General features: G+C 41.5%; 1 protein-coding gene across 2 annotated transcripts; it reads right to left on the minus strand.

Moving 5' to 3' along the window:
- Nucleotides 1-4503: 4503 nt before the first annotated feature.
- ZNF599 (zinc finger protein 599) lies at nt 4504-23024 on the minus strand. 2 transcript variants are annotated; one of them, XM_079907970.1, is made up of 4 exons: nt 22769-23024; nt 20336-20462; nt 18272-18367; nt 4504-10529 (listed from the first exon to the last, which is right to left on the minus strand). In XM_079907970.1, the coding sequence occupies exons 2-4, from the start codon at nt 20367-20369 to the stop codon at nt 9004-9006; spliced, it is 1656 nt and encodes a 551-aa protein (XP_079764096.1). In that variant the 5' UTR covers nt 20370-20462; nt 22769-23024; the 3' UTR covers nt 4504-9003. The 2 variants fall into 2 exon arrangements, with proteins under 2 accessions (XP_079764096.1, XP_079764095.1); XM_079907969.1 differs by having other exon boundaries at nt 22399-23024.
- Nucleotides 23025-23323: the final 299 nt, after the last annotated feature.

Below are 23323 nucleotides of genomic sequence, written 5' to 3' on the forward strand. Positions count from 1 at the left end.
CACCAACCTTACAGAGATAAAGAGGATTATAGTACAATATTGTGAACAACTATACACCAACAAATTAGATAACCAAGCAAAAATGGAAAAATTCCTTGGAACAGAAATTACCTATACTGACTCAAGAAGAAATAAAATATTTCAAAAGACCTATAAGAAGTAAAGAAATTGAATCAATAATCAAAAACCTCCCAACAAAGAGCAATTCTGTACCAGACTGCTGCACCAGTGAATTCCACCAAACATTTAATGAAAAATTAACACCAGCCTTCCTCAAACTTCCAAGAAATTGAAGAGGAGGAAACATTCCATAACTTATTCTATGAGGCCAGTATTTTTCTGATACCAAAGCCAGATAAAGACATCACAGAGAAAGAAAATTACAGACCAATATCCTTTATGAATATAGATGTAAAAATCCTCAACAAAATATTAGCAAATTGAATCCAACAGCATATTAAAAGGTTTACTCCCCATGACCCAGCAATACAAGGGTGGTTCAACATAAGAAAATCAATGTAATCCTTCCCACTAATAAAATGAAGGAAAAAGCCCCCACATGATCATCTCAATTTATGCAGAAAAGGCATTTGACAAGATCCAACGAACTTTCAGGATAAAAATGCTCAGAAAACTAGGAATAGAGGGAAAATTCCTCAATATGATAAGGTTATTTGTGAAAAACCTACAGCTAACATCATACTCAAAGGTGAAAGACCGAAAAATCAGAAAAAGACAAGGAAGGAGACCTGCTTTCACAGTTGCTATTAAGCATTGTACTTGAAGTTCTACCCAGAGCTATAAGACCAGAAAAAAACGTCATCCAAAGTGGAAAGGAAGTTGTAAAATGATCTCTTTTTTTTTTTTTTTTGCAGATGACATTATCCTCCTATACATTAAAAATCCCCAAGAACTCACAAAAAATAATAAAGCTAATAAATGGATTCAGCAAAGTTGCAGGGAAAATCAATACCCCAAAATCATTGGTGTATCTATAGTAGTGAACAACCCAAAAAGGAAATTAGGAAGCTCCTTCTATTTACAACAGTACCTACAAGGATAAAATATGTAGTAATAAATCTAACCAAGAAGGTGAAAGATTTGAATGCTGGAAACTAAAAATACACTGCTGAATGAAATTAAAGACCTAAATAAATGAAAAGATGTCTCATGTTCAAAATAAAATAGGAAGACTTAGCATTGTTAAGATATCAATATTACCCAAAGAGATAACAGATTTAATGCAATTCTTATCAAAATTCCAACAGCCCTTATTGCAGAAATGGGAAAGCCAATCCCCAAATTCATATGAAATTGCAAAGGCCCCCAAATAGCCAAAACAATCCTTTAAAATAATAAAGTTGGAGGACTCATATTATCCAACTTCAAAACTTAACAGTGTGGCACTAATATAAGGACAGACATACAGACCAATGAAATAGATTAGAGATCCCAGAAATAAACTCTCACATATATGGTCAATTAATTTTCAACAAGGATGATAGGACCATGCAAGGGGAAAGGACAATCTCTGAAAAAACTGCAGAGGAGGAAACACTTCCTCATTCTATAATGACAGAATTGCCTTGATACCAAAATCAGACAAAGACACCATAAGAACACAAAACCAAAACCAAAACTATAGACCAATATCCGTTATGAATATGGATGCAAACATACTCAGAATACTAGCAATAGACACTTCTCCAAAGAATATACATAAATGGCTAATAAGCACATGAAAATATGGTTAGCATAATTAGTCATTAGAGAAATGCAAATCAAAACCTCAGTGAATTACTTCTTGGCCTTTTGGCTAAGATCGAATGCAAAACCACGAGATACAAGTTAACACTGCCAGGATGGCTATAGTAGGAAAAAAAAAAAAAAGAAGAAAGAAAGGCAAGTAAGTGTTGGTGACGTTGTGGAGAAATTGGGACCCTTTGTGCATTGCTTGTGGGAATGTAAAATGGTACAGCCATTGTGGAAAACAGTATGGTGGTTCCTCAAGAAGTTAAATATATTTATAGAATTATATTTTTAAGCAGTTCCAATTCCAGATATACATTCAAAAGAGTTGAAAGCAAAAATAAAAACAAAAATTAAAAAAGAGTTGAAAGCACGTACCCAATTGCTTAGGACTCAGATAACTAACTGCTCACGGATATTTATAGCAGCATTATTCACAGTATCCATAAAGGCAAAAAACAACCCAGATTTTCATCAACAGATGAACGGATAAACAAAATGTGGCATATACATACAATGGAATATTCTTCAACCTTAAAAGGAATGGAATTCTATACAGGCTACAATACAGATGAACCTTGGAAACATTATGCTAAGTGAGATAAGCCATACACAAAAGGACAAATGTTTTATGATTCTATTTATATGAGATACCTAGAATAGGCAAATTCATACAGACATAAAGTAGAATATAGGTTGCCAGAGACTGGGGGCAGGGTGGGAAGGGGAGTTATTTTTTAATTGATACAGAGTTATTGTTTGGGATGATGAAAAGTTTCTGTAAATGGATAGTGCTGGTGGATGCACAACATTATGAATGTATCAATACTTAATACTATTTTTTTTTTTTTTTTTTTTTGCGGTACGCGGGCCTCTCACTGCCGTGGCCCCTCCCTTTGCGGAGCACAGGCTCCGGACACGCAGGCTCAGCGGCCATGGCTCATGGGCCCAGCTGCTCCACGGCGTGTGGGATCTTCCCAGACCGGGGCACGAACCCGTGTCCCCTGCATCGGCAGGCGGACTCTCAACCACCGTGCCACCAGGGAAGCCCAATACTTAATACTATTAAGTTGTACATTTAAAAATGGTTAAAATGGTAAAATTTATATTATATATCTTGCAATAAAAAATGAAAGGAAAAAACCCCAATACACAATACACAGCTAGCCTTCTTTATTCTTGAGAAATTAGATGCTACATCTTAGATTCTAGCAGAAGTTTGGCAAAAGGGAGAAGCCCAAGCAAATTATCTAAATCCCATATGAAATCATATATATTTCAGGGTAATTTTCAGAGTGCCACAAACCATACCTGCTAGCTTTTATCTCCAAAAGAGATAGACACTTTTGTAACTGAGCTAACCTATCTCTATTAGGACTCACTAGTAGACAAGTTAATGGAAATTACACACCAAGACTGAACATGTAAAGAAAGAGGCAGAAAAAAGTTTGTAAGTGGTCACCAATTACACTGAGAAAAATCTTTCTAAAAGGGTGGCAGGTTCGAATATGTAATGACATTGCTTAATTGTTTATAGTTTTATTTCTCCTTTAAAACTATTTTTGTAAGAATAATAGTCTCATACAGGATTACTCATTAATAATTAGTATTTATGTGAGAAAACAACCAAGTCTGCAACCATTTGTTGATGACCTTAGTTTGCTATATTATATAATGATTTAAATTTTGTAATTGATATGGAAGATAACAACCCATTTCCTAGTTGTAAATCATGTGAGAATTGAGGCAGTAAAAATAAGGCCCAAGACAAGGACACAGGAAATGTTAGGATAATATGTGAATTTTTAAATAATTGAATGAATCGGTAGTTTACAACATGTGGCCCCTGGACCAGCAACATCAGCATCACCTGGAAACCTGGGAGAAAAGTGAATTCTCAGGAGACTGTTCCTGGCAGAGAGGAACATCTGAACATCTGATAACTGGATAGACTGGGCTTTAGGGAGAGAAAGAAGGTTTGTTGAGTAGAGGTACTTTCGGGTGGCTGGGAGTATATTCATCAAAACAGAGCAGGGAGGGATTGGAGCATAAGGTATCTTTCCTGACATAACAGAGGTCTGGATTTCATCCTAAGAACAAAGGGGAACCTGGAAACAAAGGGGCACCTTCCTCATGTGCCAGGGACAGACTGGGTCAATAAGGGAACAAGTGCTGGGCATGGCTATGGTACACTGAAGAGTGGATCCCACCTCCAGGAGTTACTGTTGCAGGCACCCAGCTTCTACTACAAGGTCTTCCAGTTTCTGCAAAGAAGCCCAGGCTCAGGGACAGTGTAAAACTGCACAGATTCTCCATGGTGGGAACTGATTCATATTTTTTTAAAAAACAAACCCTTTGGGGAGCCTTAACCTACACCTCTAGGCCCCATGTAGACTCCCAGGTAGTACCTGGTTAAAGACAGAACTGAGGGGCTTGGTCCTACAAGCAATCCAGTTATGCTTCCATATATCAGACCAATGCAAATAGAAGAAACATGGATAGATTACTATTTGTACCTGTACAAATAGTGTAGCCTTGATAAGGTTTCATTTTATTAAAACATAAAAGTTGATCACAGTGATCACTTGAACCCCTAGGAGACATATATGAGTGCAGACCCACAGGTGCCTAAATGCAGAGAATTGAGAGAGGTCTTGATGGTCCTTCTGAGGACTCCATCTTTCACAAGCATTGTCAGAGTTGTCAGTTTACATTTGTTTATGTAATTTTTTTTGCAAGAATGCCAGTCTCCCTACTAGAATATTTACAGAAATACAAAAATATTCCCAAATCACAATGTCTGACATCCAATCAAAAATAAACAGTGATACACAGGAGCAGGAAAATATAACCCAAAATGAGAAGAAAAATCAATCACTTAAAACAGGCACAACATGAAAACATGCTCATCATCACTATTAGAGAAATGCAAATCAAAAGTACGAGGTACCACCTCACACTGGTCAGAATGGCCATCATTAAAAAGTCTACAAATAATAAATGCTGGAGAGGGTGTGGAGAAAAGGGAACAATCTTACACTGTTGGTGGGAATATAAATTGGTGCAGCCACTATGGAAAACAGTATGGAGGTTCCTCAAAAAACTAAAAATAGAGCTACCATATGATACAGCAATCCCAATCCTGGGCATATTCCCAGACAAAACTATAATTTGAAAAGATGCATGCACCCCTATGTTCATAGCAGCACTATATACGATAGCCAAGACATGGAAACAACCTAAATGTCCATCAACTGATGAATGGATAAAGATGTGGTATACACACACACACACACACACACACACACACACACAATGGAATATTACTTAGCCATAAAAAAGAATGAAATAATGCCATTTGCAGCAACATGGATGAATCTAGAGATTATCATACTAAGCGAAGTAAGTCAGAAAGACAAATATCCTATGATACCACTTATATGTGGCATCTAAAATACAACACAAATGAACATACCTACAAAACAGAAACAGTCACACAGAGAACAGATTTGTGGGTGCCAAGGGAAAGGGGGGCGTGGAGGAGGGAAGGATTGAGAGTTTGGGATTAGCAGATGCAAAGTAGTACATATAGGATGGATAAACAGCAAGGTCCTACTGTATAGCACAGGGAACTATATTCACATCCTGTGATAAAACATAATGGAAAAGAATATGAAGGATATATGTATGTATTACCGAATCACTTTGCTGAACAGCAGAAATTAACATTGTAAATCAACTATATTTCAATAAAAAAAACAGATGCAGAATGACAGATAGTAAAAGTAGAAGACATTAAAACAGAAAAATTTATTCCATATGTCCAAGAAGCTAGAAGAATGAACATGTGAAGTAGAGACATGAAAGACATAAGGAAGACCCTAATCCAACTAAAAGAGATAAAAACTATAAATTATGATATGAAATACACTGGAAGGGATGAAGGGGAGAGTGCACATAGAAGAAAAGATTAGGAAACTGGAAGATGTAGCAGTAGAAACTATTCCAAATGAAGCCAAGAGAAAAAAAAAACAAATATAACAAAATTCATCAGTGATCTTTAATAAGCAATCCTCATTATTTGCGAATTCACCTATTCACTGAACTTTATTTGTAACTCCCAAATCAATACTCATAGCATTTTTGCAGTCATTTGCAGACATGTGCAGAGTGATAAAAAATTTGAAGTTGCCCATCATGCATGTTACCAGCTAAGGTCAAACACGGTGTCACTCTGCCTTCTGGTGTCAGCTTTCATATTATAAAGTGTCCTTTTCGCAATCTCTTTAGTGCCACACTTTTTTGAATTTTTGTGCTTTTTGGGTGATTTTGCTGTTGAAAATGGCCCCCAAGCAGTGTTGAAGTGCTGTCTAGTGTTTGTAGTGCAAGAAGGCTATGATAGAGAAAATACACGTGTTAGATAAGCTTCATTCAGTCATGACTTATGCAGCTATTGGCTGTGAGTTCAATGTTAATGAATCAACAATACGGCACATCCAAAACTAGGAAGAGGAAATTCACCAGTCTCTACATGTGGCCACTCCAGAAATGTTAAAAGTGTCAGGGGAAACTCTGACTACTGAAACTGACTGCCCTGGCCAGGCAAGATAGTAGCCACTTGTATGAGTTACAACAGGAGGTCCTGGTAAGGAATGCGGAACTAACAAGCTACCACCAACTGGAAGAATTCGGGAAAGGTCAAAAGGAGAAAGGAGACACCAGTCCATATGTCCTTCCAACCTCCCAGAATCCTTCTCACTGGAATCCATCTTGGCTAAGCAATGCGTGCGCCAACAGGAAGGACCCTGAATCAGAATGACTGGCCAGAGACAACCCAGAACCTAAACCCATTTCCATAAAACCCGAGATTGCAAGCCACGTGGCAGAGCAGTTCTCCTGGTTTCCCTTACCCTGTTGCTCTCCACACGGGGAACCCCTTCCCAATAAAGTCTCTTGCTTTGTCAGCATGTGTGTCTCCACAGACAATGCATTTCCGAGTGTTAGACAAAAGCCCACTCTCGGGCCCTGGAAGGGATCCCCCTTCCTGCAACAAAAGTAACATCTATAGTAGTGTAATGAATCTAAGAAAAAGATGGAAAAGTGGCAAAAGCTGTGGATTCATGAGATGAAGACCGACTAAAAAAAACAAAACTGTACAAGACAGCATTGAAAATACCCACTCCAACCTAAACGATCTTTTCATACCCCTAAATACTACATGTTATCCAACCTCTCAATCAGGACATAATAAAAGCACAACATGAGGGAGCTTTTTAGCAAAGTTCTCAACACCAACAAAGAAACCACCATGGGACTTCCCTGGAAGTCCAGTGGTTAAGACTGTGTTTCCACTGCAGGGGGTATGGGCTCAATCCCTGGTCAGGGAACTAAGATCCCATGTGGTGCATGGTGTGGCCTAAATAAATAAAGAAACCACCATGATGGACTACTGGATGTCCGTCACCATATGCACTATTATTGTGTTGGCACAGCCTGGGATAATAACAAGCAGACTACTATCATTAACTGTTAGGAAAATGCTTGGCCAGACTGCCTGAAAAATTTCAAAGGCTTTGAAGGTGTTACAGAAAATATAAAGGACAGTGTCAAACACATAATGCACATCACATGGCATATAAGTAAAAAAGGCTTCAGTGACATGATGGAAGACATGGAAGAAATTCTGGCAGAGAAGGAAGTGGAATCCACCAACAAAGACCTAGAAGAGATGGCAAAACAAGGCAACAACCTCTCCTTTGGTTTTCCTGGGTCAAGCCAAGGTCAGGAGATTAATCCACTCAGGGCACTGCCCCATCACACATCCTGCAGTTCTATCAAAATCAGAGTTTTAATGTTTTTAATTTTGGTTAATTTTTAATTGTTTCTAGGACTTTCTTTGCATGACTGTACTGTAGAGCAGTGTACTGTATAGTGTTTACATGTTTATTTTATATGAGTACTGCATATGTGTATTGTTTGTATGTATGACTGAGTGAAAAAGTTAAAGCAGTACAGTAAAAATACACAAAAATGATATAATTAAAATATTTTTTATTATAAGAAAATATTGGATGTAACATAAGAAACATTTATTAAATAAGGTATCTTTAAAAACAAAAAAAAATTCCATAAAAGATTATGTATTGGGACTTCCCTGGTGGCGCAGTGGTTAAGAATCCGCTGCCAATGCAGGGGACATGGGTTCAATCCCCGCTCCGGGAAGATCCCACATGCCGCAGAGCAACTAAGCCTGTATGCCACAACTACTGAGCCCGCATGCCACAACTACTGAAGCCTGCATGCCTAGAGCCCGTGCTCCGCAACAATAGAAGCCACCACAATGAGAAGCCCATGCACTGCAACAAAGAGTAGCCCCTGCTTGCCACAACTAGAGAAAGCCCATGCACAGCAACAAAGACTCAATGCAGCCAAAAAAAAAAATTAAAAAATAAATAAATAAAAAGATTATGTACTGATTGGTTGATGAAAATGTGAACAGAGGCTCACAGGAACTTAAACCTGTATTGCCACTAGGAGCAATGGTTCAGTATTCACTAGTTCAGTGTTTGTGGTGAATTTATAGACTATAACTACCATGAATTAGAAGAATTGACTGCATATGTAGGTGTGTATGTATATGTATTTCATGACTCAGGCCTTATATTCAAGGGTAGACATGACAGTGTTTTGTAACAAAGAACTTTTAATAAATGTTAGCAGAGCTGCCCCAATGGTCCAATTCTCCTGACTATGGATATATAAGAAAACACATAAAGGTGATGAGGCCTTTTGATCTCTCCCTCTTCATCCCCTCTGCATGTGCACACACACAACTGACAAACTGTCATAGCCTGGCAGGGAAATCAGAAAGCAGCCACACATGCATTTCTGTTTCCTTTCTTCTACATCTCTTTGTTCTTTTAAAATACTCTTGAGATGGATTTATAGTATAAACATAGAAAGAACTGTTGCTGACATTTTCCTCAAATGCATGACAACCACTGAGTCTCTCTCGTGGATGATTCTCAGGTGTAGTGCAGAGCTGCAGGCTGGGTCAATTTCTAGATGACCTGCCACAGAAAGCTTTCACAGAGATGAAAATTATGATGTTTCTCTTCAGATACTGAGTAAGATATTTCTCTGGCCAAAAGACTTCCCCGAATAGTTATACTCAAAAGGAAAGGTATTTCACCAGTATGAGTTCACTAAAATTGACTGAAGTGAACACATTTGCAAAAGGCTTTGTTACATCTTTTAAACTCTGGTGTGAATCTTTCGATGGTGAATGAAGGATGAACTATGGCTGAAGGCCTTCCCACATTCACCACATTCAAAGGGTTTCTCTCCAGTGTGAGTTCTCATGTGTTGAGTTAAGGCAAAGTTGTCACAAAAGGCCTTTTCACATTCTTTGCACTCATAGGGTTTTTCTCCAGTGTGGATCCTATTATGCCGAACAAAATTTGCAGGTTGGGTAAAGGCCTTTCCACATTCTCTGCATACATAAGGCTTTTCTCCAGTGTGAATCCTCATGTGGCGAGTAAAGGAAGAGCTATAGTAAAATGCTTTTGCACACTCTTTACATTCCAAGGGTTTTTCTCCACTATGGGTCCTATTATGTCGGATAAAAACAGAATGGTGTGTAAAGGCCTTTCCACATTCACTGCACTCGTAGGGCCTCTCACCAGTGTGAATCCTCATGTGTTGAATTAAGGAAGAGCTGTCACAAAAGGCTTTCCCACATTCTTTGCACTCAAAGGGCTTCTCTCCAGTATGGGTCCTCTTATGCCGAATGAAAGTGGAGCGGTGAGTAAAGGCCCTTCCACATTCGCTGCACTCATAGGGTTTCTCTCCAGTGTGAATCCTCATGTGTTGAGTGAAGGATGAGTTCAGGCAGAAAGCTTTTCCACATTCTTTGCACAAAAAGGGTTTTTCTCCTGTGTGGGTCATATTATGCTGGATAAAAGTGGAGCGGTGAGTAAAGGCCTTTCCACATTCACTGCACTTGTAAAGTTTCTTTCCAGTGTGAATCCTCATGTGTTGAGCAAAGGAAGAGCTGTAGTAAAAAGCTTTCCCACATTCTTTGCACAAAAAGGGCTTTTCTCTAGTGTGAGTCATATTATGCTGGATGAAAGAGGAGCGGTGGGTGAAAGCTTTACCACATTCTTTGCACTCATAGGGCTTGTCTCCAGTGTGAATACGCTGGTGCTCTGTGAGGTGAGACCTGCGTTTGAAGGCCTTCCCACACTCAATACACTTGTATGGCTTTTCCCCAGTATGAAACCTCATATGTCGAATGAAGTCTGCCATATAACGACAGGCTTTCCCACATTCACTGCATTCATAAGGCTTCACTCCAGCGTGAATCTGTTGATGCCGAACAAGGGCCCAATTCTTGCTAAAACATTTTCCACATTCCTTGCATCTGTAGAGATTATTCCTTGCATCAGTAACAGGGTCTCCTCCTGGTTCTTGGGAATCACGTTCATGCAGAGCATCTCGTGTAGTGACTCGCTCCTGTAAAACCCTTAAATAAAGGCTATCATCTGTCTCAAAGTCATCATGTTTATGGCTCAACTTCCTAGGGCATGTCTCCTTGTGGATGTCTGTTCCTGGCCTCAAGTTCCCTTCCTGCATTTCTGACAGTTTTTCCTGATCCCTTGCTTGCTCCAGCCTGGAATGCCTTGAGGCTCCATGTGTCACTCGTTCCTCAAAAGGGGCTCCCTCAGTGAGGACCAGGTGAGAAGCAGTAAGCTCTGTGATCTCAGGTTTTGCTTTTTCACCTGAAGGAAATCCAATATAAGAAAGGTGCCTATTAGTGATGTCAACACAGAACAAAATAAATTAACACTTTAGTGGAAGAATGAAGGTGAAAATAAAGCCTCTACTGTCTATGGCATTTTTACATCTTTTAAACCCAGGTTTAAAATTTCTTTCTTTACTGATCCTTGAACTCTTGACATCTTTAAAAGGTAACCCAGGAGGAAAATCTGGTACAGAATAGAAAATCTGGAGTGGAGACTCCTCCTCACTCTCCAGAATGGGGTAGGGTGGACAGAGTAATGATAATGACTGTGTTCCAACATCTCATAGTGCTATGACAGCACAGGGAAGGTGGACCTAACTTGGCCCAGATGGAAGACAGAAAGAGGTCAGTGGAGGCTACCTGGACAAGGTGCTACATGAGCTTATTTCTAAAGATGAGTAGGAATTCCCTGACAGAGGGATTAGGAGAAAAATTGTAGCAGATGACTGAAAGTACAAAGGTTCGGGGTTTTGAGAGAATGTTGAATGCCAGGCAGAGAGAAGAGGATGACAGGATGGTGGAGAGGGAGGCAGGGAAAGAGGAGAAACAAAATCTTAGGATTCTGGAGTGTGTGAAAGTTGGGGCAGGGGCAGTGATAAGCAACTGGGTGCAAATATTGAGTCTATTATATCTAGTAAAGACTAGGTGAACAAACTCAAAATAGATAACATTTAGATGAGGTAAACCAGAAAACATATCACATTAATGAAGATTTATATGAAAAGAGATTAATAATATAAAGTTGCCAATTTCCCTCAAATTCATCTATAAATTTAATACAACTTCAGATAAATCCCAGTAGGGTTTTTCATGGTTATTGGCAAGCTGATTGTGGAATTTATATAAAATAACAGAGAGACCAGGATATCTCTGAAGAATAAAGCAAGGGGACTTGCCCTTTGAGGAATCAGGATTATGATGAAATCATATACACCAAGGCAGTGTGATGTAGCATAGATATAAGATAAGCTGTCAAATTGTCAAAGGAAAAAACAGAATTGGGAGCTCAGAAATGTATATATGGAACTTTGATATATGACAAAAGCAGCAGAGATGCCAGTGGAAAAAGGAAGGAATACAGGAAGTCCTCTACATACGAACCTTCAAGTTGTGAACTTTCAAAGATGCGAACAAGGAGCTTACTAATGAAGACTGGATGGAATTGGAGGCTCAGAGAAAGAATGAAGAGAGACAACAGGAAGAAGAAGTAACTGAAGAACCAAAGAGATTCATGATGCAGGAAATGGCAAGGGAATTTTCTTTATTTGAGGAGGCACTGTTAGTCTTTGAGACACAGGACCCAAACGTAAACAGTACACAAAGGTTGCAGCAGCCATTCAGAATGCAATCCAGTGCTACTGTGTCATCTATGACAAGAAAAAAATAGCTACTATCCAGACATCATTGGATCATTTTTTTCAAGAGGGTAGACAGAATTGAATCCAGCACGGAACCAGAACCTGTGCCATCAATGTCAGGTGTGAAATTGCAGCTTGCTCTTCTCCTATTGCTGATGATCCTTCAGCTCTACCATCTCCCACCTCCTCCAGTCAGTAACTCTTCTTGCCAGTTCACTCTATGCCAGCTCCTGTATACCAGCTGTTGTACTATACTACTGTACTTTTCAAGGTACTGTACTGTAAGATTAAAAATGTTTTATTTTTTGTTTGTGTTTGTTTTTTATGTATTAGTTGTGTGGGAAGTCTTGTAAACCTATTACAGTACAGTGCTATATAGCTAATTGTGTTAGTTGGGTACCTAGGCTAACTTTGTCGGACTTACAAACAAATTGGACTTATGAACGTGCTCTTGGAACAGAACTTGGTCATATGTAGGGGGCTTGACTGTATTCAATAAATGAATGTAGAAAAATTATTTGCCACAATGGAAGAAAATGAAATTGTATTTCTATCTTGTACAAAACAAAAAATTAATTCCAGACTGATTAAGACTTAACTGTTAGAAGCTAAAGATTAAAAACTTTTAACAAATAGTGAAAATGACTATCTTTTAGATCTTGGGGAAAAGGAAGATTTCATAAACATACAGAAGCATTCTTTATAAAAGACTAATCAATCTGACTAAACTAAATATAATTTTTAAAAAGGTAAAGAAAGATGGCTATATTAACATCAGGACTATATTAACAGACTACAGAGCAAAGAAAATGGGACAAAGAGGGACATTATATAATGATAAAAAGATTAATCCACCAGGAAGACATAACAATCCTAAATCTGTATGTACCAAATATAAGAGCCTCAAAATATACAAACCAAAAACTGCGTTGAAAGGAGAAATAGACAAAACTACAATTATAGCTGGGGACTTCAACACTCCACACCCAAAATGAAAACTGAATGTATTATGAACTGATATTTCACAGATGTATATAGGCCAATCAACATATGAAGAGATAACTCAAATTTCTTAGATATGAGGGAAGGGCAAATTAAGACTACAGTGAGAGACCATTTTATATTCACCTGATTGAAAAAGCTTATCAAGTGTTAGAGAGGGTATGGATCCATGGAATTGTTCATACAAGGCAGGTGAAGTGTAAGTGGGTATAAATAACCATTTTAGAAAACAACAGGGCATCATCTAGTAAAGTTCTCCTTTTGCTTAACTTATAATCCCCAAATTCTAGTCCTAGGAATATTACTAAGAGAAATTCCTACACGTTTGTGAGAACACATGCATGTGAATTTTCATGGCTGTATTGTCTGTGGGTACAAAAAATTAGAAACAAGAAAATTCCCATAAAAATGGATGAATACATTGTGTTATACTCATATAAATGACCACAGAAGAAAAAAATGAGTAAACTATAGCTTCATGCATCATGAATCTTAGTAATGTACTGTTAAATGAAAAGTACAAATCCTATACAACAACATAAATGGATACTTTTTATAGTATTCAAATAAAAAAGCAAACCATACACACACAAGTACGATGAACAATATTTTTTTGAGAATGTCAGTTGTTTTTTATTTTATTTTTTTGCGGTACGCGGGCCTCTCACTGTTGTGGCCTCTCTCATTGCAGAGCACAGGCTCTGGACACGCAGGCTCAGTGGCCATGGCTCACAGGCCCAGCTGCTCTGCGGCATGTGGGATCTTCCCGGACCGGGGCACGAACCCGTGTCCCCTGCATCGGCAGGCAGACTCTCAACCACTGCGCCACCAGGGAAGCCCAAGAATGTCAGTTTTTAATGGCATTATAAAAATGATATGTACAATACATACCTAGAATTTAAATTGTGGTAAAATATACATAACATAAAATTTACCATTTTGAGATGAAACCATCTTAAAAAGTAATGGACAGAAAAATTAGATGAAGTGGACAAATTCCTTAAAAGACTCAAATTACCAAAACTGATACAAGAAAAAACAGAATATCTGAATAGCCCTGTATTTACTCAAAAAACAAATTTTGGTATGGACTGAATGTTTGTGTTCCACTAAAATTCATGTGTTGAAGCCCCAACCTCCAATGTGTATTTGGAGATAGGGACTTTACAGAAGTAATTAAGGTTAAATGAGGTCATAAGGGTAGGGACCTGAGAGGATTAGTATCCTTATAAGAAGATACACCAAGGGACTTCCCTGGTGGTCCAGCGGTTAAGACTCCTCACTCCCAACGCAGGGGGCCCGGGTTCGATCCCTAGTCAGGGAACTAGATCTCGCATGCTACAACGAAAGATCCCTCATGTCGTAACTAAAGATCCCTCATGCTGTAACTAAAGATCCCGCACACCACAACTAAAGATTCTGCATGCCACAACTAAAAGATTCCCATGTGCCGGAACTAAAGATCCCGCATGCTGCAATGAAGATCCTGCACGCGGCAACGAAGATCCCGCGTGCCGCAACTAAGACCCAACACAGCCAAATAAATAAATAAATAAATATTAAAAAAAAAAGAAGAGACACCAGAGAACTCTCCTTCTCTTCCCCACCACCCCCAGCACCACACACCACACCTAGGAAAGGCCATGGTCTCTTTGTCTTCATATAAGAACACTAATCCCATCATGGGTGCTCCATCCTCATGACGTCATCTAAACCCAATCACCTCCCAAAGGCCCCACATCTTAATTTCATCACATTGGGGTGTTAGAGATTCAACATACAAATTTTGGGAGGACACAGACATTCAGTTCATAACAAGGTTACATGAGAAAATGTAAATCAATCATCACAGTGCATGGCAAGTGTTCTGTAAATTTTAGACCACTGTCTCCTATCATTATCACAGTTGTTGCATTTGTCCATCAGAATGTCAACAATAACCTGTAAGAACATTTTTAGTACTGTGGAGCTGAGAAATACCCCTACTCAAAGAGTAAAGGGGCAGATACCACCTGCTCACTAGTATCTGAAGCAATGAGGACTCTTACACGTGGCCGGTGGGAATGTGAAACGGTGCAGTCACTTTGAAACTGATTGATGGCTTCTTTTAAAGCTAATCATGTAACTACACCATGATCCAGCCAGTCCACTCATATGTATACTCCCAACAGAAATGTATGCTTATAGCCAACAAAAAATATGATCAAGAATATTCATAGCAGCATTCTTCATAATATTCCAAAAATGGAGAACAGCCAAATGTCCATCAACAGGAAAACAGGTATATATAATCTATTAATTCACTGAGATATTGCACAGCGAGAAACTAACTCCAAATATATGCAACCACATGGGTAAATTCCAGAGTCATAATGATTATCAAAAGAAGACAGAGATAGCAATATTGTGTACTGTGGAGTTCCATTTATAAACCTTCAAAACTAATCTATGGTGACAGAGTCTAAACACTGGTTACTTTTGTAGAAGGGGATATTAATAAGGAGAGAAGAACAAAAAGCCTGAGAGGTGCTGGAAATACTATATTTCTTATCCTGTGTGGTGGATACTCTGGCTTATATATATGTAAAATTTCATGATGATGAACTTTAAGATTTGTACATTCACTATGTGTAAATTACCCCTCAGTACAAAAATTACAGAAAATAGTAAAGGGGAGGTCTGTGTAGATGTCTCTTCTGAGAATGAGAAAAGTCCTCGAAGAAGCTTGGTAGTTCAGCTGAAATAGAGTCAACAACTTTTGGAGGGCACTGGAGAGCCAAGAGCATTTATTTTTTAAAATGTTTCCCTCAAGTGTCAGAAACTTGACCACGTTTTTTATGTTGAGTAGAGAGAAGATGGAGATATACAAGAGGTAGGAAATAAATGAAGATGCACATTCCCTGATGCAGTGGACAGACTCATGTATGGTTCCCCATAATCCCTGCCTCATGGTGTTCACACAGTTTTGATACCCTCTGCCTGAATCCTAGTAGGACCTTGATTTACTTCTAAAGAATAGAATATAACAAAGGTGACAGAATGTAAGATGTAAGAGATAAAGTATATGTGTAAGATCTCTCTTGCTGGAGTCTCTCACACCATTACTTGATTTGAAGAAGTAAGCTGACATGTTGCAAGCGGCCTACAATTGCAGCTTTGCAGAGGACCCAGCTAAGCTGTGCCTGGATTTCTGATCCACAGATGAGAGATAACACATGAGTGATATTTTAATATTAAATAATGAGTGATTTTTTTTTTTTTTTTTTGCGGTACACGGGCCTCTCACTGTTGCAGCCTCCCCCATTGCGGGGCACAGGCTCCGGACGCGCAGGCCCAGTGGCCATGGCTCACGGGCCCAGCCGCTCCGCGGCACGTGGGATCCTCCCGGACCGGGGCACGAACCCGCGTCCCCTGCATCGGCAGGCGGACTCCCAACCGCTGCGCCACCAGGGAAGCCCTAATGAGTGATTTTTAATATTGCTATAGAGCAACAGATAACTAATACACCTGAGAAGGTAAGTGAAGGTATGACCTAGATGCTGCTTGGGGAATTAGCCATGGCTGGGGATGAGAACTCTTCTGAGAGGTGAGAAGGAACCCACAGGGATAAATCAGTAAGGGTTAGAAGGCAAGAAAAACAAGTGAATGGCCTTTATTTTCAAAATGAACTAGGTCATGTGCTGAGATCTCAGTGGCTAGGGAGGTGGTGATATTTGGAATAAGGTGTGAGTAGACGGGGAAGTGGATGTAAGACGTAAAGCTGATCAGAGGCACAGAGCAGATATGGTGGGGACCAGTTAGGAATCTGTTAGCATCATGCAGGCAAAAGATGATTATAGCCTGGACTAGGGTGATAGTGCTGGAACTGATGGAATTGGTGGAGACGATGGATTCAGGAGAAACGTATGATGAAATATGATTAAGATTCAGGGATGGCTGGATATTGGGAATGATGAAAATGGAGGTGTTGAGGGGTTGTTCAAGTTTGTTTTTGGCTTTCTCATCTTAATGAATGGCAAGGCCATGAATTGAAATGGGGAGACGAGAGGAACGGGCAAGATCATGAGGTCCTTTTTAGGCATGATGGGTGTGAAGTGTCTTTGAAACATTCAAGTGAAGATGGAGAAGTGCGGGAAGGGGTGAAGGCTTGAGACAGACTCAGCAGGGCTGAGGAGGCGCTGGCCAGAGATACTCACTGGCTGGCCGAGCAGCCTGAAGGAACCCTAGTGGGGAGAGATCATGAATCTGCGTCAGTGCTATCCACACACTTGAAGTGGAGCTGACAAAGGCAAATGTCCCCTTGAGGTTTTACAAGACAGGAGGGTAGGAAGATGACAAGGCTAGGGACTGCTTCTGAACATCTCATTTACAAATGGAAGGATGGATGCATGCAGGAATGTATAGATAAATAAATGATTGGATGCAGGTAGAAAAGAGTGGGAATGCAAAATATAGTTGGAGATAGTAATCTGCAGAAAAAGAAAGGACTGTCTTTTCTGACTCTGGAAGGAAGTTTGAGATATCATTGTTCTCTATTCATTATGAGTAATAATATATGAATATTACTAGTAGGTAAATTTATTAAGCCACTAACTTTGGGTCAGGCAATGTCCTAATAAGCAGTTTCAAGTTATCTAATTACATTCCCAAACAATACAGTGATGCAGAAACTATTATTACTCTATCTTTTTCTAATATAGGCTAAGTTTAGCAAACTGAGTATATGTTCATCATATCCCTGGTATTTTGTCCTTGGGCACAAGGTTAAACCACATTTCTATGACAAAACACGTAGCCTAATGCCCAGTTCTTGTCAATGGAACGTGAATGGAAGTGACTGTGTATGCAAGTGGATATGACTACTCCCCTTCTCTCTTGTTCCTCTTGGCCAGCTGGATGATGCCAGGGCCACCTTACAGCCACATACTGACAATAGAATACACCTGGGTCCCTGAACAGATTATGTGGTACAGAGCTCCCCTGCTGACCCACATTATACCATGGCACAAATGAGAAACAGTCTTAACCAGTTGACCCACCAAGATTTCGGAGTTATCTCTTAGAGCAGGTAGCACCAACTCAGCCTTGAGTTGACATCAAAGGCTCAGGGAGATCATGCAACTTCCCCAGGGTCATGAGGCTAGTAAGTGGCCAAGTTTACAGCCCACCTCTTACCCAGTATACCACATTTCAACCCTAGTAAAGGCAAAGAGTGTGATGGGATTGGGAAGACAGAGGAAACACAGTTCAAAGTGCTCCATGACCACCTAAGACCCCAGGAAGGCTGCAAAAAGAAACTGCCCATGGAATTTCAGACACAGTCATTCCCTGGTAGTCTGCCAGCTGCCATGCCACCCACCTGTACAGGTGCTTCTGGAGAGGCCTCTCTTCACTGTCCTTAGTTCTTGCCCATGCTCCAGTAGGTGAATCAGCTCTGGTTTGGGAACAGGATGCCCTGTGCATGGAGAAATAAATGGGGCATGGGTATATAGGTAAAGACAAAAGGAAAACTCTCAAGTATACTGGGGTGTACACCTTTAACACACCACCATGAAACCCCAGAAAGGGGATGACTCCTTCCAGAAGGTTTTCCCTAATTAAATCAATAAGATTCAACCTTCCCATGCATCAGAACTACTTAGACATGCCTGGTTCTAAACACAGAACAAATTAAACCAAATCTCTGGGCATAAAAACTGAGCTCTGGTTGTTTTCAAAGCTCCCCAGGTGATTCTGGTGCCCAAGGATGGCTAAAAACACTAGACTAACTCAACTGATAGTCAGTTATCTGAGGTAGGCCATGACCTAAATTGCTACCCATTCTTAAGAAAAAGCCTTCAATCCAGGTTGGGAAGACAGGGCTGAATGTGGGGACTTACTTTCTGCTGCATCATCCTGTGGCCACTTCAAGGATGCTGGCCTGATGATCTGGGCCAAGGAGAGAAAGCAGACAAACAGAGACAACTGGGTTGGTAGATACCAAACCAGGAGCCAGCACCACCTCAGGGCTTCTCATTACGTGAAGTAATAAACTTTTTTCAGGGTGAAACCTGTATGAGGTGGTTTTCTGGTACATGCAGCCAAATATATTTTGCCAAATTCGAAGGCTAAGGGACAGGAGGACTCTGGAGAGAAGTCAATGACTTAGAAACCAGGACTACAGAAACTCTAATTAGAAAATCCTGTACTGCAAGCCAGAGTGCACCCAGCTGTCACTGAGCAAATGTTCACTGATGTCTGCCATACGCCTGGCACCAAGCTCAGTGATGGAGCCGTGGAAAAGGAGAACCAGATATTCCTTCACCTCTGTTGGACCTGAGCTCCCTGACCCCTCAGGGACTTGGCTCGTGTTGGTCCCTCCACCTGGAATACTATTCCCCAGATGTCTCCTTTCAACAACTAATCACAATTGTCATAAAATAACACTGGATTTACTTCACTGATGACTGACCTCCTGGGAGAGACTATGTGGACACAAGGCTGGGAGAGCCCTGTCAGAGGTAACCATTTCTGGATAAAGTGGACATTTAAGGTTTAGGTGGGAGAACACTTGGGATTTATTAATTTATTATATATAACAAATGCATGTGTGGCACTTGCTGTGTTCCCAGTTCTATTCTAAGCACTTTACAGATACTAGTTCACTGGGGCTAAGTGGAAGGTTACTATAAAAATATGATAAAACAAAAATAATCATGGTCCCAGCAAGCTCATGCTGCTGACTCAAGTCTGTGAGTCCTGCGACGGTTCTTTCTGCTGAAGGGGAATCAGCCAACAGCCATGTGAACGCTGAAGGCTCAGTACTAAGCCCAGACTCTCTCAACAACAGTCAAGAGGCAGGAAAGAAGGGAAAAAGAAATAGCCTTCTCAGATGCCCATCAATGCCATTTGAAAATATGTCTGTGTACTCTCTAAAATTAACTCCCATAGCCTCAGAGAAGCAAGGCACAGGTCTTAGGACATAAGGGACGACTGTGCAGGTACCAGGGGTCAAAGAAGTCTTTTAGCTGAGATTGTGTTGCTTAGAAAGATACCAGTAGCACTGATGACAAATAGCTTCCTGTCTGTCTAATTCACCATGTTCTTGGAGAACGTCCCATTAACCACAGGTCCTGTTAACTGGGCTCTGAGGACATTTGACCCAATCAAGCTGAATTCCAGATCATGGGAATCTGGAATAAGAATGTCAGATTGAGGTCAGCTTATGTTGGACACTTGGGTAAAAGTGTTGAGAAGAACTGCGTTTGTTGTACAACAATCCTTGATGCAGACAAGGAAACCAAGCAAGAGGAGGTTAGATAAGAACATGCTGGGGCTGGAGGGAGAAGGGAAGGCAGGTTCCTCAGGTCTTCTCAACCAGCCATGCTTAGAGACAGAGAGTGGAATGAAAGAGGCTGTGGGTACCACACAGGTGAGGCCTTACCCAGTGAGACCAGGAGGCCACAAGTCTCCAGCATCACCTCCTGGTATAAGGTCCTCTGGGCCAGGTCCAGATGTCTCCATTCCTCCCCAGTGAAGGTTACAGCCACATCTTCAAATGATACCAATGCCTGGAAAGTCAAACAGAAGTGGTGGGGTGCCTGTATGAGTCTACTGCTTGGTTAGTGGCAAAAGTCCAGAGAGACCCAAGGCCTGAATCACTGAGTATCTCCTGAGAACCAAGGTCTGTGCTGGGCTCAGGAGGGAGGTAGATGGTGCCTTTGACAGAATACAAAGGTGCAGGAGAGAAAAGCCACCTATATGGGAATCCACTGGGGAGTGACACAAACAGTGGTAATCTTGTGTGGACTGTGAGTCCATTACTATAATTCAAGTAATGACAACACAGCAGCAGCTGAGCCTCACTGGTCTGCACTGTTTGCCTGCACCTAAGGGCTTTAGATGCTGTGTTAAAGCAACTAAAAGTCTCTAGATCTGGAGCTAGACTTCCTGGGGCTTAAATCCAGCCTTTTGATGCTGATTTCTTTGAGCCTCAATTTCCACATTACCAACTTCACCATGTTGTTGTGGGAATTTAAGTGAAAATGTTCATAAAGCAAACACTGCAGTGCCCAGCACATGTCAGTGCTCAGTGTGTATTTGTGAATTTCATTAATCCTCCTGCAGCCCATGGGGTAAACACCATCACTGTCTCCATTTCACACTCAGCAAATGGGGACTCAAAGTCAAGCTGCCCAGAGTCACAGGTCTAATGAGAAGGGGCAAGATTTGAAACCAGGTCCCTCTGGTTCAGCCACGGTGGGGGAGTTAGATTTAAGTATGATGGGAGCCCCAGACGGTAGAATCTTTCATTCATCAACTGCTTACTGAACACCTGGTACAGGCCCAGCACTCTTCTAAGCCTGGGGATAAAGCAGAAAACAGGACTCACACTCTTGTCAAGGAAAGATCCTTGATAAGAAACTAAATAAATGATCAAGATAAAGTCATATGGCCCTAAAGGCTCCGAAAAAAACCCCAAAAGTGAGTGAGATGACTACAAAGATTATGGGAGACTTTACGATACGGGAGACTTTAGATGGGGCAACTGGGGAAGACCTCTCTGAGTGGATGTGGAACAAGGCTGGAATGAAGTTAGGGAGCAAGTCAGGTGAGGAAAAATGGGTAAATAAGAGAAGTTCTGAAGGTGATCTGAGCTATGATGAGAGCAAACAAGGTGGCATGCTGAAGAATAACTTAAGGCCTGTCCATGTGTTTACATGCCTTGAGAAACAACATTCCTATGCACTGTTATTAAGGAATACTGTAATGGATTCACTTTTCAAATATAAGTAAATGTGCTAGGAAAATGGGTTCACTGCCATAAGTGGCAAGCCAACTTCACTTGTAGTACCCAGATGGCATCTGCAAAGATAAATTCAGTGACTGGTTTGTCTTCTGGTCTGTCCAGGGAACTTCTACTCCTATTAGAGGAGCAGCAATTCCAAAAACGCTGCTCCCACCTCACCTCTGCTCTAGAGGCTCTCTCATCCCAGTCTCCCAGCTTTCAGCTGGGTTGAGGCCCGAGGCAGGGAGGCCTGAGGGTCAGACTCCACCTGGGTGTGAGACTAAGATAATAGCAGGACCAGGAGAGTCCCTCTCTGGAAACCACATCGAGAGTGATGCTCTCTGGGTCCTGCTGAGCACTGAAGGTCACACGTCACACGCATATCCTCTCCAGTTCCCTCAACCGAAAGAGAAAAATAGTTAATAGTCCAATTTTAGACCCGAGGGAATGGAGGCCAAGGGAATGGAGGCCAATCGACAAGCTCAAGGTTAGAGCCAGAAATGGGTGCCTCTCCACACCTGAACCCCTGGCCCGGATTCAGAAGCCTGGATTGGAAGTGATTAGCACTGTCGTTCCCACACCCCATTCTCACTGAACCTCCAGATCCGACAGTATTAAGAGGAAAAGGCGAAAGGTCCCAGGATTCCCTATATCATAGCGAGTGGAACTGTGCTGACAGCGACCCCAGCGCACATGGGCCTGCGGAACCCTCCACTCACCAGCTCCAGCGCCGCCATGGGGCCCAGTGGGCAGAGTGGGACGACGAGAGGCGGCGACGAAAGCCTGTCCAGCGGGCTCAGCCGACTCCTCAGGCCAGCCCTGGGCGGGGGCACCTGGGACCTGAGTGTCCGCGGTGTGGGGTGAGCACAAGGCCCCGGGAGCCGCCTCCGGGACCTGCGGAGACCGAAAGCTGGGAACGAGCTCGGAGAGTGCTCGGCTGACAACCCGCTCGAGAGGGGGTCACGGCTCATACAAAAGCGTAGAGGTGGGTCCCATTCTCCTCGCGGTCCTTTGCTCGGTCTTGAAGACCTTTTTCTAAGAAGCGGCCAATGCCCAGTGTTCCAGCCAGAAAGGCCAGTAAGGACATACCGGCCACTTCCAAACGACGTCCTAAGACCCGACGCCAGAAGCTCCGCCCAAGCTGCAGCAGGGAATACCGGCCTCCGCCGTCAGTCATTGACTCAGCGCCCGCCGCCGACGTTCGAGGCACTGCCTTGTGGGTAACGTAATTTCTGACTGCATCCGGTGAACTGGGGAGCTCACTTCCTGTTTTCTGTGAAAACTGTACCCTGAGGTTCCAAAGAGGGGGCGTGGCCTCGTTTCTTCTTAAAGGCACGCAGATTTCCTTGTCCCTTCAGGCAATGCCCCGCCCTTAAAGGTCTGTAACACGTGACCCATGCCTTGACCTTCCGCACTGTACTCCTGCCCCAGCGTTTCACCTCTCTGAGCCAGGATTTACAATGAAAAATGAAGATTATTCTTTAAGATAGTAATTTAAAGTGTTCCCCTAATCCGTGGTTTCCAACCCACAGACCACATCAGCATTACCTGGGAATTTGTTACAAATACAAGGCCTCAGACCCCACTTCACACATACTGAATCATGTACTCTTGGGTGGGGCCCTCATACCTGTGCTTAAGCCC

Source organism: Stenella coeruleoalba, assembly GCF_951394435.1.
Source record: "Stenella coeruleoalba genome assembly, chromosome: 20".
Classification (NCBI taxonomy): Eukaryota; Metazoa; Chordata; class Mammalia; order Artiodactyla; family Delphinidae; genus Stenella; species Stenella coeruleoalba.